The 18657-nt window shown below is 38.3% G+C and overlaps 1 protein-coding gene across 3 annotated transcripts in view; it reads left to right on the plus strand.

Annotated features, from left to right (window-relative positions):
- si:ch211-212o1.2 overlaps positions 1-18657 on the plus strand; it is a 60073-nt gene that overhangs the window by 35355 nt on the left and 6061 nt on the right. For all 3 annotated transcript variants that reach the window (XM_005159088.6, XM_005159087.6, NM_001080164.1), the window contains 2 exons: positions 10856-11000; positions 12805-13017. In XM_005159088.6, coding sequence (XP_005159145.1) covers positions 10856-11000; positions 12805-13017 — 358 coding nt within the window. The remainder of the gene's footprint in view (positions 1-10855; positions 11001-12804; positions 13018-18657) is intronic.

Here is an 18657-nt window from a genome sequence, read left to right on the forward strand (position 1 = left end):
TTATTACATTTTTAAATAACTGCTTATTGTATGTAGTTTCAAATTTAATGATTACTCCAGTCATTATTGCTTTTATAAATATTAACGTTAATAATAATAATAATGATATTAGAGTGATTTCTGAAGGATCATGTGATTCTGAAGACTAGAGCAATGAAGCTGAAAATTCATCATTTAATCACTGAAATAAATTATTAAATTGTAATCTACTTCTAAACAGCTATTTTATAGTGCAAAAACATTTCACAATTTTACAAATTTTGCTGTATTTTTCATTAAATAAATGCAGCCTTGGTGAGCAGGAGAAGTTTATTTTAAAACATTAAAAAATCCTACTGACCCCAAACTTTTGACTGATAGTGTATATATCATAACTGTCACTATAAAACCTTGGCATATTAACAGGCATGCACATACATTTTTTGGTCTGGTACTCCAATCAGTACTTGGAGATTTTGCTTAGTCGACAGTTTAAGCACAGCTATACTACATTATGTCATATTCATATACAAAATAAACAGACGGTTTCCAATATTTTGAAATAAATGTGGCATCTGTGTATATATTTAGCACATGTTTTTATATCCTGAAATTTAAACATGAACTTGTATTTATAATTTACATGTATTTGTAAGTATGTGATTTGCATTTAGTGTCATATACTGTAGCAGGGGTTCTCAAACTCGCTGTCCTGCATATTTTAACTCAAACTTGCCTCAACAAACCTGCAAGGATGTTTCTAGAAAGCTTAGTAAGAACTTAATTAGCTAGCCCATGTTTGTTTGATTGGGTTTAAAGCTAAAATCTGCAGGACACCGGCCCTCCAGGACAGGGATTGAGAACCGTTGCCATATAGCATATTTCTATATGCACAACTGCATGATCAGCTGCAGGTTGTGGCCAGTCCCCAGTATGTGCACAAGAGAAATCCCTATAGATAATATGAGGTAATATGGAAACAACGCTGTTGACTGCAAGTCCGTCCGCACACACAGAGACCAACTTTATTTTACATTATTCTTCTAAGCCGTGGGTCTCAAACTGGATTTCTGGAGGGTCACAGCTCAGCAGTTTTGCTCCAACCCTCATCAAACACAGCTAATTTAAATAACTACTAAGTACCCTTCAAGATTACTATGGACTATTAAGCAGGTGTGAGTTGGAGGTGGTTGGAGATAAACTATGCAGAGCTACGGCCCTCCAGGAAATGAGTTTGAGACCATTGCTCCAGGCCATGAGCATGGAAAAGTTGCTTGCGAACAAATGTTGTGTCCAGTGCCATTCTGATTCACAGTCAAAAAAATTAAATCTGAGGAAACGTGAACTAAATCCAAAGCTTACCAGTACTGCTACTTGTAAAACAAATAACTTACATTAACACATTTAACACATTTGTTAATTCTTACCAATGATATATGGGGAAATTTTTTATGTTACAATAACCTGTTTAACATGGTCCCAAAATCCCTGCGATGACACTGATATGCAAAAGCACTTCTGTTGTACTGCATCTGGCCTGAATTTTTACTTTTAATCACACATGTGCAGCTGCGTACCAGTTATGTACTACCCTGCCTTTACATATGATTGGCTGTGGGTATGTGTGCACGTTGGGTGCACTGGCACCATATTTCCCGTACACATGCATTGGCCACACACTCATATGCGCAGTGTGGTCTCTAAGCGTAGTATCTTGTTTGATTTTAACAAATTACCCTGTTTAATTTTCATATCAGCTTTTGCTCTATTGGCCTGTTGTGGTTTACCAGGCTCAAAAACGGCGAGTGCGAAATGCCATCTCCACCCTGGGGACTTCAGCCCTTCCTGCTTTCCTGGAGCGCCACATCTTAACCCCACCCACACTCAACCCCAAAGGGTGCAGGGCATACTCGGGAGGGTTGCATTAATGCATAGTACCGTTGCACTCTCCTTGCCCAATCAGAGAAAAGGTCACCCCCTCGCTGTCCAATTAAAAAGCACTCGACACTTGCTTTCTGTGTCAGACAAGTAGGGGCCATGAATCTGGGAGCATTTATGTGTTTTTATGCTGACAGGGGTCATTGTGCTATTATGTGGAATAGGGCAGTAGACTGGCAGTGGAAAAATGGCCAACCTAAGCTAAATCCAGTCCCGCGTGCCAATTATTAGGCTACTACTGAAAGTATGGACTGTTAAATTTGATTATGGTGAAAAGAAATGACAAGTATACAGGTTTAGCAATGATCAGAATACACTCGACAGTGAATGTGGCCATGAAATTTTCACAGTTTGAGACCTTGTCCTTTGAATAACACCAATCTTTTCTATTGTTCTCTGGCTGATGTGTGCCATATAAAGATGGAGTCCTGTAGGGCGGTATTGTGCTTATAACTGCAAGATCAAACTGTCTGATACAGTATGTGTGCATGTATTTTATTTTTAGGAAATTGATGTATGGTGTATATATGTCATACAACTATTTCCTTCTAATTTTTTTTACAATTTAAAGTACTTGAAGTCTAAATATAAAAACTGTGCCTGTGTGAATGCGCGTGTATGTGAGGGAAAAATCTGTTAAGGCATCAACAATTGAAGCATATGTTATGCAAAACGGCTGCCAGTATTTCCAAAACAGATAGCCTGAACATTATAATGTAATGTGTGTGTATATCTAGCACATTTATCATGTATGTGTCACGGAGGCCAGCTAGTAAGTGCTGTGCAGGTAAACCTCACTCCTCTGACTTTTAAATGTGCTCTAGCGACGGACACTAGAGGCCATGGTTTTTAGCTTCCTTGGTAGAGCAACCGACTCCCATGCGGAAGGTCGCCGGTTCAATACCAGCTTGGAGCGGGTTGGGTGGCGTAGGACCGGCAGGGTTAAATACGGCCATACACCCACAAAAGTGCCTCACAATCATAAGTGGAGTCTCTCCAGACCAATGTGCAGCCTCCACTTGGATGACGTGTCAGTGGCGCCTGTTTGCTCACCACACACCAGCTATAGATGGAGTGGAGAGGCAGTGATAATGCCAATTCGGAGGATTGGGAGGCCATGATGGGTAAGGGCTGATGGAAAGAATTTTGGCCAGGACACCGGGGACGGGGACTTCTTTATGAGAAGTGACATGGGATTTGAGAGTCAGGACCTTATTTTAACGTCTCATCTGAAAGACTGTCCACTTACTGACAGTATGGTGTCCCCTTTACTATACTGGGGCATTAGGACTCACTCAGCCCCTGCTGGCCGGTCTAACACCACTTCAAACAGCAACCTAGTTTTCCCATGTGGTCTCTCATCCAGGTACTGACCAGACTCAGCCCTGCTTAGCTTCAGTGAGTAACCGGTCTTGGGCTGCAGGGTGATATGGCTTTGGCTGTGAATTATGGATTTATGGCTGTGACTTTGGATAAAGTCAGATTCTAAACACTTCTTTTTAATCTTATTTTTTAGATTTTTCTTTTTACCATTCTGTAAATAATAAAGTAGTGTCAACAGCTAGAGGAAAAAATATTATAAAAATGGACCGCATGTTTGCAAATGATGAAAGGTAACCATAAAAGGCCTGTTTAATCTCACTGAGTCAGAAATGGTTATTGTGAAATTGTAAAAAAGCAACAAATTTGTGAAAACGTCTTTTATTTTAAGTATATTTATAGAACAAATGCATATTGTGCAGAAAAATAAACAAAAAGTGTATTTTGCATATTTTAATTCGGTATCACTTTATAATAAGGATCATTAGTTAATGCATTTACTAACATGAACTAATCATGAACAACACATGTACAGCATTTATTAATCATAATTGAACATTTACTAATGCATTTTTAACATTCAAGTCCATGCTTGTTAACATTCGTTAATGCTCCATGAGTTAACAGGAACTAACAATAAACTACTGTACTTTCATTAACTAACGTTAACTAACATGAACAAATACAGTAGTAAATGTATTCTTCATTGTTTGTTTATGTTAGTAAATGCATTAATTAACATTAAATAATGAACCTAATTATAAAGTGTGACCTTTAATTCTACTATTTTATAAGTAAAATGCAGTACGAGAGCCCAAAATCTCAAAATTGCGCCTTGTATTATGTATCGTACCCTAGAAAATCCCTTTTGTCATCCACCATGACATCATGGGTGCGTTTCCGAAAACCATTGTTAGCTAAATAAGGTTGCAAAAATAAGGTTTGTTCCATCATTACAAACATAGTTTGTTTATTTTGGCATTTCCCAAATCCATCATTCCAATGAACATTTACAAACTGCATCGCAAACTTGCACGCTTGCAACCACATCTAGAGCTGTGGTTAGAAGCTTAGTTCCTGGCTGTGTTCTATTCCAAGTTTTCCCCTCTTTGCCCTATTCCTTTAGAGCATTCTAACATTTAAACTTGGAATGATTTTAAAAAACAAAAACATTAAGGTCATCTCTGATAGGTGTCATTTGATTTCAAAGTATTTTTACAGGTCAGTTTTATGGTCTTCATATTGACAATTTCGCTCCCTTCGCAGTGCACTTTGAAAACATTTATGCCATTTTGTACACTGCCGTGGCTCATTATGAAAGCTAACGGTCACCAATTATTTAAAATCAGAATTTACGTTACGTCTCTGAAGTTTATGACCAGGGGTGCGTTTTCCAAACAACAACATAACTCACGGCTGAACTATCATAGTATGATGCATCGTTTGGGAAAATAACGTAGTGTCAAGTCTTTGCAAAAACTCATAGTTTCTCTGTCGCAGATCTATCATTTTATCCGTGCATTGAAAAAATTCAATATTAGTTTTGGTAAAAACTTGCACTCGTTTTTCATATTAGTTGAAATGTAAACGATACGTATAAGACCGTTATATGTTTCCTTTACAAATATTAATGAAAATATTACATATTCTATTCTAAATTAACATACAATCACTTACAAAAGTTAACACATATTCTAATATCATATATAAATCATATAAATAAATAAATAATGAGGCTATTTATTAAGAAATAAAATTTAAGATTTATTATTTATTAAGAAATGGAAAAAATCCTACTTTAATAATAAAATTAATAATATTAATGATGATGATGATGATTGCTATTATGATTAAGTAGGATATATATATATATATATATATATATATATATATATATATATATATATATATATATATATATATATATATATGTGTGTATGTGTGTGTGTGTGTGTGTGTGTGTGTGTGTGTGTGTGTGTGTGTATTTATTTTTATATATATATATATATATATATATATATATATATATATATATATATATATATTTTTTTTTTTAGTCTACTTTTACAATTTGGCACATGCAAACCACTGCAGAAGTGTTCCAACTATATAGTAATGTTAACCTACTATAAATTAAAAGCATTAACGTAAGCTATGTTTTTTTGTTTTCACAAGCTTTGGAGACATGACATAAATTCTGCTTTTAAATAAAAGGTCACCCATAGATTTCGTCATGAGCCACGGCTGTGTTCAAAATGACATCAATGTTTTCAATATGCACTGCGAAGATCGCTGAACTATAAAAACATTTTGAAAGTAAATGACACCTAAGAGAGATGACTTCATTGCTTGTTTTTTTTTTTTTTTGTAAATCATTCTAAGTTTAAATGTTAGAATGTTCTAAAGGAAAAGGGTGTAGGGGGATAATAACGGTCAATAGAACTCAACCAGGAACTATACTTCTAACAATATAGTGGCGTGGTTGCAAGCATGCAAGTTTGCGACGCAGTTTGCGAATGTTCGTTGGAACGATGGATTTGGGAAATGCCAAATCAACAAACTATGTTTGTAACAACGGTACTTGCGACCGAGGGTTTTTGGTAACGCACCCCAGTATATCAAAAGTTTGGTCCCACTTTCCACACCTAGTGTCCAGCTTCTGCAATAGGGCTGTATTTACATGGTCATGGAACCGCAGAGTCTAACTACATGGCCACGAGTTTGAGACAGAGAGCAGGTCATGTGAACGGCCTGTCTGTCTCCTGCTGTGGATCAGGGCGAGGGGCCCGCGTTCTCTCACTTTCATCATGGTCCGTCTGTGCTGTAAAACGGCTCGGCCGCTCCACCCCACCGTGAAGGGGTTTCCACCAGCTCCGCAGCCACCGCCGATCCTTCTGCTGTCGAGGATAATTAGGATCGGCCACCTGGGAGTGATCGAACTTCAAAAAAAGCCAGGGAATTTACAGACATCCAGAACGCAGCGCTTTAAGACCCTTAACCAGCAGATTAAAGGCAGCACTTAGCGGACCGATATATATGGCTTTTTGTCCACATGTTCAAACAAGAAGCACCAACTTGAGGGAGAATCATTAATGACCGTGATTAAACAGGCACTTAAGAGCAAAGAGCGCGGGGAGGAGGGGTGAAAAGGCAAGAGAAATGAAATGGATCTCTCATGTGTGCTCTGGGTTAAGGGTGGGGGAGGACAGGCTCCGGTCTTCGGCTGGGTTGCCAGGGCAATCCGAAGATGTGAGTCGTGATTAGGCAGAAGGCGGGTGAGGCGAGGCGAGGCAGGCCGTTAAACGGTGTGGGATTAGCGGCGGCGAGGCGCAGGTTTGCCGCAGCGTGCCGGTGAGTCGACATGCACGCCGTGTGCTGTCTGGGGCTTAGCGCTCTTTTAATCTCGCGCACAGAGAGACGGAAAGGAAACGAGGAGAACAGGAGGGAACATAATTGTCGAAATATCAACAGATAGTTTTCTCCGCTCCAGCAGAGTGTCGCCATGCGCTCTCAGATATAGGTGTGATTGAGTTCAGCCCACAAACACGCGATAATGACATTTTTCCCCCCGCGCTCCGTCTCTGAAACGCTATGGTAATGTGGCTCCAAACGATTCCTCCTTTTTATGTGGGAAATAAATTACCTTCATTCTTGTATTTTCCTTTGTGCTTATACGATCCTTTCTCTTACTCCCTTTCATTTTGCGACACCCGCGCGCTCGCAGACGGGCGCCCGTCTCAAAGCAGCGCTCCTGGGCGTGAGTGACAGGTGCTGCTGGGTTATGGTTTTTCATGATGCTGGATCGGAGCCGTGGGGAAGTGCTGTTTAATGCCAGGTTATCTCTCTGCTCCGTAACGCGAAGCTCGTGCTGCATGCGTCATCTTTCATTTAGGCCCTAGTACCGCCAACACACCAATTTGCGTCTATCAGTCAACATCTAAACCTACCCAACCCAGCCATACAGCCAGACCACGGCAAAGTAGGCTTTTTTACATTTCCAGTGCTGATTGTTGGGGAACACATACGGAATAGAATCAGACATGCATCTGGGTCTGGGTCTGTGATGTGGATATTTATTAGTTGCTGGGTTGTTAGACCAACTATTACTGTATGCCGTTCATTTAGACTATTAGACATGTTTTACACATTGCAATTCCACGCACTTCATTTCATTGATATGCAACAGAATGTAGTTCGTTTTATTAGACAAAATTCTAAGTTTGACAGATTTTTACGCTACAAACTTTCTCCCTGCTAAATTCTAATTACATCCACTATGAAACTAGTCAACCATTCTAATTGACTGGTCAAATGTTGCAGTGCACTATTCTGACAGCTAAAGATTACATCTATTAAATCTTTGTTGTAAGGGAGAGTTACAGTAGGGGAGAGCGAGGACCAAAGTACCATTTTTTCATTCATTCATTTTCTTTTCGCCTTAGTCCCTTTATTAATCTGGGCTCGCAACAGCGAAATTAACTGCCAACTTATCCAGCATATGTTTTACGCAGCGGATGCCCTTCCAGCTGCAACCCATCTCTGGTAAACACCCATATACACTTATACACTACGGACAATTTAGCTTACCCAATTCCCCCATACCACATGTTTTTGGACTGTGGGGGAAACCGGAGCACCTGGAGGAGACCCACGCGAACACGGGGAGAACATGTAAACTCCACACAGACACGCCAAGGCTCAAACCAGCAACCTTCTTGCTGTGAGGTGACAGCACTACCTACTGCGCCACCGCATCACCCCACCATTATTCATAAAAACCTCATTTTAAAAGATAATGTTTTTAACAGAGATGTTTTGTTTTACTGTGGAAACTAACTCACAAAAGTGCTCTGTCATAATCAGGTGTTATTTTGTGTCAATGTAGAACAATGCCAATAGAACCCCACTTTAAACATAAGTTACACATTGCAACCCCATCAGCAGGGATGAAAGTATGTGTTACTTTCGGGTGGGTCAAAAGGAACAACAATGTTTGCTAGATTTACTGGCTTAATCTTGTTTATTTTAAATATATCTGACTATTACCTACACTAAAAATTATTCTGCAAGATTGTTGCAAACTATTTGTTTGTTGAATTTAGACAAACAAATGAAATTTAGTAATGTTAAAATTTATTTGTTCGTTAAAATTCAGCCCAAATGTATTTATAATCACTTTAAAAAAAGTTAATCCAAGGAATCATCTTTTTAAAAAAATGTCAGTGTAGTTAATGTTAGGTGCAAACATATTATGTCCTTTATTTTTGCTAAAAAAAAAAAAATTAAAATTAAACAGCATTTTCATTTTACAGTTCAGTTCCATAAAATGTTTCAATAGCGATTCAACAATGCAAAATGTAAAAAAAAACATATGCAATTTTAGAATTCGTTTTATTATTTGCTGTATGCATTAATTTTATAAAACGTATGAATCAAAACACTGAAAACTCTGTGTAAGTGAAAAATAAGGCATCGCTATTATCAATGGGACATAAATAAAAGTGTTACTTTTGTCCCCACAGGAACTCTTGCCATTTTATGCTGATCTACTTTTAAACTGAAAACTTAAGAATGTGTTGTTGCACTAAATAACCTGTAGATTGATCATTGCTGTGGTGCACGAAAAGAGAAACACAACTTGTAATAAGAAAGAAACAATCGCTACAATACTTTACTTTCTGCCCTAAAAACTGAAATTAGGACTTAACCGCAGGACACAGTCTTGAAATCAGGTGATATTTGGCAGCTCCATCAAGGGTCGCATGCTGAATGTGCTATTAAAGCCAGGAAAGCAAATGTTATCAGGGCTTTAAAAAATCGCTTTGTTACTTTCGTCCCACATTTAGTCCACGCTCTCCCCTATAATGGCAAAATGGTAATCTAAATGTAATAACCAGGAATTTGAGCTAGCACAATACAGTTTTATAGTTTGATAAATAAGTCAGTAGGGTACAAATGATACAAACTGATATCATACAAGCTTCCCCAGTTGATTGATCACATTTGAGAATTTTGTTTTGTTTTAAATGAGACAATATTTATTATAATACAAATGCAATTTGTATTATTTAAGTCAAATAATTAAAGGGTCACAAAAAAACAAAACACTTTTTTTATGTTGACACATATATATGTTCCACTTTGCTAAAAACACTATTAGGACATATATTTCACAAAAAAGTGAAAATTGGTTACTATTGCATTATTTCGAGCAATTTTGTTGGTGAAACTATTTTAATTACTATGACTCTTTTAAGAAATCTGGGACTATTTTGTATCTCTCCATGAATTATATACAGTTCACAACATATATAAGTACACCCCATTTTGAAAATTTAAATTTGTATCCATACCTCAGGGAATATTGGCAATGTATTTTGGTGCATTTACACAAAACAGATTTTCATTCATTTATCATTTTTCTTTTTGGCTTCGTCCTTTTATTAATCCGGGGTCGCCGCAGTGGAATGAACCGCCAACTTATCCAGCACGTTTTTACACAGCGGATGCCCTTCCAGCTGCATCCCTTCTCTGGGAAACATCCACACACACACACACACTCATACACAACAGACAATTTAGCCTATCCAATTTACCTGTACTGCATGTCTTTGGACTGTGGGGGAAACCGGAGCACCCGGTGGAAACCCACGCGAACGCAGGGAGAACATGCAAACTCCACACAGACACGCCAACTGACCCAGCCGAGACTCGAACCACATACTGTGATTAATTATACAGATATATTTATTAAAATAATATTTTTGTCACCAAACATATTTAGAAATTGAAAGGTAATACAATTAAATTCAAGCAAAATATTGCTATAATAAATTTAAAAAGCATATAAATCTGGGTGTCCTAGTTTTTGAACCGTTATCGTAAGTTATTTTGTTAGATTAGCTCCAGATTTGGCTACAGTACTGACTAATTTAAAAATGTGAATTCAAAAGATAGATTTGTGAGGGGGTGTACTTGTATATGCTGAGCACTTTACTGTAAACTGAATGTTGTCAGTGTTAATTAGTAATACATTTGAAGAAACAAATTGTACAGATTTTTATGACAAACTTTATGCAACTAAAGTACAACATACTAATTAAAACACCACTTCTAAAGAGAGAGAAATAAAAGCTTTACATAAACTTCAAAACCTTTCTAAACAACCAGTCTGCTCATTCATTTTGTGTCATTCTTGTAAGTTACAGAAAAAATGATCAATTTGGCCAGGGTAAAAGAAGAAAAAAGCATGCAAGAGTGTCAAATGTGTCAGATTTCAGAAATAATTGTTCTGAAGAGATTTGCAGATTTTTCTCATTTTCAGTAATCAAACTTTAAACAGTGTGTCTTGTTGCTATACGAAACATTTTATATTGAACTTCTCTTTTTCTTTTCTCACCCCAAACTGCACATCCAGTATGTAGCACTAAAACAACTGTACAGTAGCTTCTATTCTGACCCTGCACTGTCTTTATCATAGACGTACCCATTCATTACCACTGGGTAATGGATCTAAATCACAGTCCCAGACACCCCTACCCATTTTTTTTTTCAATTGAACCTTAACCTCCCTTCCCTCTGCTCCCCCATCTCTCTTTACCTCTCTCTTTCCATTCAGGCATTTATTCGCCCATTCCGGGAGCATCACATTGATCCGACGGCTATCACACGGCATGACTTCATAGAGACTAATGGAGACAACTGCATGATCACCATCCTGCCTCTGGCCCACATGGCCTATAAATTCCTCTCCTACCCACCAGGTACACACACACACACACACACACACACACTTGCATACATCCACTCACTTTTCCATCGTGTGGTGAAAGTGAGTCAGCGTGACTATTTTAGAATCAATGAGTGTGACCCGAGTGAGACTCCTTGTCCTGGAGCCGTCAATGTGTCCCACATTCATCTTAAAATACCTCAAAATTGGGAAATCGACGAATGAGGATATGGTTTGAAAAGGGTAAAATGTTCCCAGTTCCATTTGTACCCTGCATGGGTTACAGGAACAGCTCAGCCAAAAAAAAATTAATTGTCATCTTTTTAACTCATGTTATTCCAAACCTGTGGATTTCTTTCCTCTTTATAAAAGCAGAGGAGAAGTGTAGTTTAATGTCTTGAGTGCATCATTTTTTTTTTTTTTTATATGATCGAAGCTAAAAATATAAAGCAGAAAAATACCAGTGTTAGCAGATATTAAAAAACATGCTAAATGAACATACTTGTTTATCTGAAAAGCAATGCATTGTTTTGGTCTGTGTAACCCAGCCCTCTGCCAGTTTACCCAATTATATTTCGGCACCCCGGGTGGCCTTGGCAGAAAAAAACACATGTAACTTCAGTCATGAAGGCTACCTCAGTGTATGAAAGCCTGGCTGAAAATGTGACCTCCGGAGGACAGTAGCAGCCTCCAAAAAAAGAGACGCAGATGTAGTTATTAAAATCCACAAGGATTTGTTTATTTTTAAATTAAATGACTAGTACAAAAGTAAGCATTAGCTGCTGTTGAATTTAGAACTTGGGGTTCGTCTCAATCGGCACCCTTGTTTAGTAGTCAATTCACTAACCAGGTTGGCAGCAATTTTAAGTGCTGTCTCAATTGCAAAATTCTTTCCGTTCACTAAAACTTTTGCACCCTGTTAGGTCCCGCACTGTGAAATTCAAGGCATAGCGATACACATCATGCACCGTTAAAGGAAGTTCAGAAGTGCAAAATATGAATCACGTGGTCTAAACCATCAAACTTAATGACAAATGAGAGATATTTTTCTAAAAACAATCTATTGTTTATTTATTTTTAACATGAACGAACAAAGCTAGGCAAGTTAGGGAAAATCTAGCAAATGTTTATTATTATTTAATTGTTGAAATGTTGCCTGCACATGAAGCAAATCAAATATTTAGCTATAATGTTCTTTTAAAACATATTAAAATAAATAAATGAAAACAATAAGTTTTGTTGTATTTTATAAATTTCAGTTTTGATGATGACGAGGATGTTTTCATGTCATGACCCAATGTGTAGTGAACCTAGCTCCTGTTCTTATCAATGCCCAAATACTTGCACACAACCTACTGATGAAGATCTTCGGGAGCTAGTGGTGCTGATTGAGACACAGCATTGGAATATCACACATGTTGTATGGACCCACTTAATTGGCCTTTTTTTTGGAGCTTGACTGTATTTATCCCTTTTCCCATTTGAGATTTTCCTGTCGTTCACTTGATGCCACAGAATGACTTTTATTCCACTAAAATATCAATCACTGATGATCCGATCAGTCAGAGGGATATAAGGTCAATGTGATTGCTTGACGGTTAGGCTAGTACTTAACTAAAGGGTTGAGGTTTGTCACTTTAAGGCATATCGTATTAATTTGCATATAATTTTCTCTCTCTCTCTCTCTCTCTCTCCCTCTCCCTCTCTCTCTCCCTCTCTCTCTCTCTCTCTCTCTCTCTCTCTCTCTCTCCCCCTCTCTCTCTCTCTATCTCTCTCTCTCCACTCTTATTCCTCTATCTCTCCCTACACCTCTCCCTTACGCTATCTGTCTTTCCCAGATGCCCTTGCAGAGTCCTACCCCTGGGAATGTTTTGTTTTTGCGTTGGCGGTTTTTGTAACCATGACTAATCAGATCCACAAGTGGGCTCACTCCTACTTCGACCTGCCACGCTGGGTCACACTATTGCAGGACTGCCACCTAGTGCTGCCCCGCAAGCACCACCGGATCCATCATGTGTCGCCGCATGAGACTTACTACTGCATCACTACAGGTACACTACTGATAGGCACTCTTAAAGGGCTAGTCCAGCTTCAAAATGGCAATTGTCATCATGCAATAGAATAAATATATATAAACATAAAAAGTGTACATCATAAGTGTCAGTTAACCCTGTTGTGTCATTTGTAAAATTCTCCTTCTGCAGTGTTGTCCCAACACTCTTCTTTTGGGGAGGGCACTTTTAGAGCTAGCTAAAATTATAACTTTCTCTGATTTTGATGGTAATCTAATAATGTGCACCTTTTGTGAAGCTGCTTAGGAACAATTATTATTGTAAGAAGCGCTATAAATTTGTACATGAATTGAATTGAAACAATAGAGGAGGAGTGCCAAACTCAGTTCCTGAAGGGCCGCAGCTCTGCAGAGTTCAGTTTCAAACTTGCTTCAACCTTAAGCACTTACCTGTAGGTTTCAAGTCTGAAGGACTCAATTAGTTTAATCAAGTGTGTTTAATTAGGGTTAAACCTTAACTGCAGAGCTGTGGCCCTCAAGGAACTGAGTTTGACATCCGTGCAATAGAGCATCAAGATGTAATGGTTAATTCCAGTCCTAGTTAGGCTTAGGCACTACACAGAGCCAAGTTTTGTTGTTGTGGATTTTGTAGCTAGAAATATAGATTTGTAGTTACTGGTTAGAAATAGAAATATATTAAATAGATTAGAAACTGTCAAATGTTGAAAAAAGATTCATTTGATCAGAACAGGTCATTCCTGAAGCAGGGAACAGTCAAGGTAAAGGTCAATAAAATTGATCTTGTGCATCTTTAGGAGAGATCCACAATGCACTGTTCGCTTGTAGAGCACAAGCTCCTTCAGACTTATGCTCGCTCCAGAAGTTTATAAACTAGTATTACAGTAAAGTAGTGCAGAGCCAGTGCTTTTTGTTTTTTAATTTTGATGTGAGCAGCAATTAATAGCCAGTGCAGATTGATGAAAAGAGTTGTTTTCATTTTTTTGGGCTTGTTAACTCTCAACGCCATATTCTGGATTAGTTGTAAAAGTTTGATAGGCCTGGCCAAAAAGCCTCTCAGAAGAGCACTGTAATAGTTAGGCCGGAACAGAGCTAGAAGTTTGACCTGTGTAGCATAGGTGGGAGGGTTTTAGGGCCCGGTATACACTAATATGTTTTAGTTGTAAAAATGGTGTTTTAGAGTGAAAAATGATCCACATCCATACTGCCGTTTCATCTAGTGTTTCTGAAAAGATCTCCATTCACACTGCAGCGCTGAAAAGTCACATCACGTGACCACACACACACTCTGGCATGCGCCGAAGCATATGCGCACGTCTAAGCTCCAGGCAGTCAGCGGTTGCTTTGAGCACACCTCCCCAGGTGAGAGCAGCGCTTGTCAGACAGTTTATCAAGCATCTACTGATGGATGTCATCTCACTAATGTTGTTGAACGTGATTTTTAATTCATCTTGTCTCTAAGGACTCTTCTGTCTTTTGAATCTATTACTTTTTCTCAGGTAACACATTTTGGCTGAGCACAAAGATAAGTTAGGCTAATATATTAATTTATGTAACCACATACACTGATTTTGCACATTTGACTGGCTGCTTGCCTTTATTTCCTATATTGTATAAACCTATTGTATTATTGATTGCCATTTTTTATTATTAATTAACTGATATTCAGCAAAAGAGAGGGTATGTTTCAAAATTTTCAGTAAAAATTAAAGGAGGCAGCAATGTTATAGGCTCCATTTTGCTATAAATATACGAACAGTAAAGATAACGGTCAAATAAACATGTAGCTACACGATACCACAACATTTTTAGTGTCTGTTAAGTTGTTAATATCAAAATCAAAATAGGCAGTTTCTTAAATCATGTTTTCATTTTATTGCTAAGAAAAGTGAAACAGCGTAGCCAGGGTGATGTGAATGATGCTATAAAGTACGTTGTTACCTTTGAAGATTTGCCCAACATGTCATCAGGAGTTTGTTTTCCATTTCAAACTTGCAAAGTCTTAATATTTATATATTATATTATGTTACAACAAAGACTTAATATTGAGAAACAGCCCCAATCACATCTGTTTTTAGATGTCTCTGCTTTCCCCCATCCAGCAGTGTTTTAAAACTCGAAAACTCTGGTAACCGTAGCTATTTGTTTTTAAAACTAAAACGTATTGGTGTAAACGGGGCCTAATTTTCCTAATGTTGTGTGAGGCAAATCTGCAGCACTGGGGAGTTCAGGTCTAGAAGTTCAGCTAATCGTCAGTCACTTTTCCAAAGTTGGAAGTCTTGGAAGGAGTAATGCCATGGTCACACTAGAGTTTCAGCTTGTAAAATTCTGTCATATGGCGCTGAGAAAAGGGGCAGGATTAAACATGATTATTAGACATTTAAAAAAGCGAGCGATTGGTCCATGTTTTAAATTTCTGTACAGAGCAGTCATGTTTTAATCTTTGATTGGTTTCATGGAGTCACTTGACGTGATTTTTCAAGGTTTTAACACAGCGAACTGCAAAACTTTTCACACAAGCTTGCATATCTGGTCTGCTGCATTCGAATTGTATGAAAGGAAGTCGATGGGGCAAAAAGTGCATTGTGACCACGGCTTATTAGTTTATGCACCTAATTAGACTGCTAATATGCAAATCTTTTAACAAGCATGAAAACCCTGTAGATAAAAAAATGTACAACATATAACTAAATGCTTTCAATGTGGCATTTAAACACCAAGTTAAAGTTAAACTAGTTCAAAGCATTTTAGACCTTTTACATTTAGCATCATCCACTGGTGGTTGAAGCAGCAGAAATGCAGGTGTAAACAGGAGCCATCATTTGTATAATACACTGGAAACGTTCTTCATGTTTATAATAACATGATTGTGCACAAATGATGACAGATTTTCCTTTTTTTGGTTGTACTATCGTTTAGTCCTGTGGGCATCTTGACAATAAGAGTTTGGATTGGATTCAGATGAGGCAGGTTAACTACTTCTGAGAGCCTTTAATGTAGCTGATCATGTTAACCTACAGTATCTGGCAAGGATTCTTCCATGAAGCGTGGCCTGCATCGCCAGTAGCTGTAGAGAGTGGGTTAAAATAACTTTTTTAAAGTCAGCTGATCGTGTGTGTGTTTGCTCGTAAATGTGTGTGTGTGTAAAGGCATTAAACTCCCATGATAGCTGGAGCACTCAGTATGCGGCGTGTGTCTCTGGGAGCGAGGATGCTTGTGCGTCACCCTGCGCCCCAGTGGACGACAGATGTGTGTGCGCACGCATGCTCCAGAGCACAGACCGGTCCTTTTGACCCTCCCTCCTTCCTTTCCACTGCTGCTCCCTGATCCCACCGGGAGACGCTGATGAAGGGAGAGGAAAGGCTCCGCGCACATACACACACGCGCACGCTTGGGAGTCTCTCTCTGCATGAGCCCTGCTCCTCCACCCTCCCTGCCCGAGTCCCCCAGGGGCCAGGACCCGCCTTTGTGTGTGCCAGTGGCTGACAACCTCCATGTATATTTAATGCTAACCTGCTGTCAGTGCTAACAAATAGGCCTGCGCAAAGGGGGGGTGGGGGGCGGTGTGGGTTTGACAAAGATGAAAAATCAAACAAACATGATGAGCTGTTCTGCTCTCCTCCTGCACCAAAAGGGTCACTATAGAGAGTGGGTACACACACACACACACACACACATGGAGCTGACACAGACGTGACCAAAGAACAGTGTGGTGCTTATATACTGAGAGACAAGGGCGATAGATGGCCATATGATGTCATAATCAGAGATTGGTGGAAACAGTGCTGTGGTAGGTGGCATGGTGCAGGAACGGTGTGAGGTTCTTTCAAATGCTACTGGGTTATTTTACTGTATTCATATTCTCTTGCGTTGAAGAATGTCATTGTACCTGCATGTTGAAGGAAATATTAGGATATTTTGAGTTTTTTGAGATTAGTTGCCTACTTTCACGTTAAAACTTATATAAGACTGTAATAATTCTATCACTGTGGGACCATTTGGAAAATTTTAAAACTGCATAGTTTACTATTTCATGTAGAATCTACTGTAACGTACTGGAAATAGTTTGCTAGTAGTTTACTGTAAATTAATTGTTGGAAGAATACTATATTTACATTTACAGCACCATTAATCCTTACTGTAAAATAAACAGTAATTTTCACAATGCATTAATAAAATACAGGGTAACACTTCAAAAAATAGTTAAAGGGAACCTATTTTGCCAGTTTTTCGTTGTGCCTTAATCTCTGGCTGCGTCAGATAAACATCACAGTGACAGACATGAAGGAAGCAGATCTTGCGTAACGTTTGTGAGAAATACTACAGTAAGAACTTTCCCAATGATTATTTGATGTATTTGTTGTGGAGTTAATGAGTCGATGAGAACAATGAGTCACACACAATGTCGTTACAAAGTTCACGTATGCGAAGACACACACTCACAGACACACACAGTGCGTGCGTTTAATTTTGCACTGTTTTTGCATGCAAATGTGACCGGATGCACGTTAATATCCACTGCTGTATGGATATCCATTATGTTAATGTACAAAATAAACCCGATTTAACGTCCACAAACTGGGATTGAAGAGTCTACTTTTATCATTTTTATGACATGAGGGTGTGGTGATAAAGTAAAGACGGTAAAATTGCTGTAATTCATTACGTTTTAAAAACATGTTAAACTTGTGAAGCTCGTTCTTGATCACATCTGATGATGATTGATGATCACAGAGAGATGAACAGATTTTTTAACCCCAGTTGCTTTGCTCACGTCCTGTCTTATTTATGTGATTATACACTTTACTAAGGAGACATCTTAATACGCGGCTGTCAGTCAATTTGGTGGGCGGGGGAACCGCACTTCTACATCAAGTTGAGGTGGGCCTTAAAATGGGAGGGATTTGGATCCTATTTTAATGTCAGGAAATTTAAAAAAAGAGACTTGAGTTTATATCACCCCAATATGACATTGGACACACTATACCTCTACACAGTTCAGTCCAGACAGCTTACAAAAGATGATCTTTATCACAGGTGCCCTTTTATGTATTTACTAATATGAACAAACAATTAGTGATACATTTATTATGATATTTATTCATCTTTGTTATCGTTAGTTAATGTTATTTAAGTTAAATAACGTTAGATGTTAACTCACACTGGATCAGCTAATGTTAATGAGCACAACTTTTAAGCATCCGGAGGAAACCCACACAAGCACGGGGAGAACATGCATGCTCCACACAGAAATGCCAACTCACCTTGCTGAGGCTCGAACCAGTGACCCTCTTGCTGTGAGGCGATAATGCCTCCCACTGCGCCACCGTGACGCTCCATATTTTAATTATGTGTTACTTATACATTAGTTAATCTTAAACTATTCTGAAATGTTACCAAATATAGTAACATACCGCATAACTACAGTAAAATACAGTTCATATTACAGTTAAATGCTGTATTATTTACAAAGAATGTTTACAGTAAATCCCATTTTAGTTCTGAAGTTTAAAGAAAATCCATTTTAATTGGTGTTTAGTTTAAATTTTACAGTAACTGAACTTAATTCCTAGCACGAATGTAAGCATAGAAGCTGGAATAATATTCAAAAAAGAAAGAGCTTGACGTCGTTTCAAGCTTTTAAAACATTTGTTATTATTTG

The sequence above is a fragment of the Danio rerio genome, chromosome 18, assembly GCF_049306965.1.
Source record: "Danio rerio strain Tuebingen ecotype United States chromosome 18, GRCz12tu, whole genome shotgun sequence".
Lineage (NCBI taxonomy): Eukaryota > Metazoa > Chordata > Actinopteri > Cypriniformes > Danionidae > Danio > Danio rerio.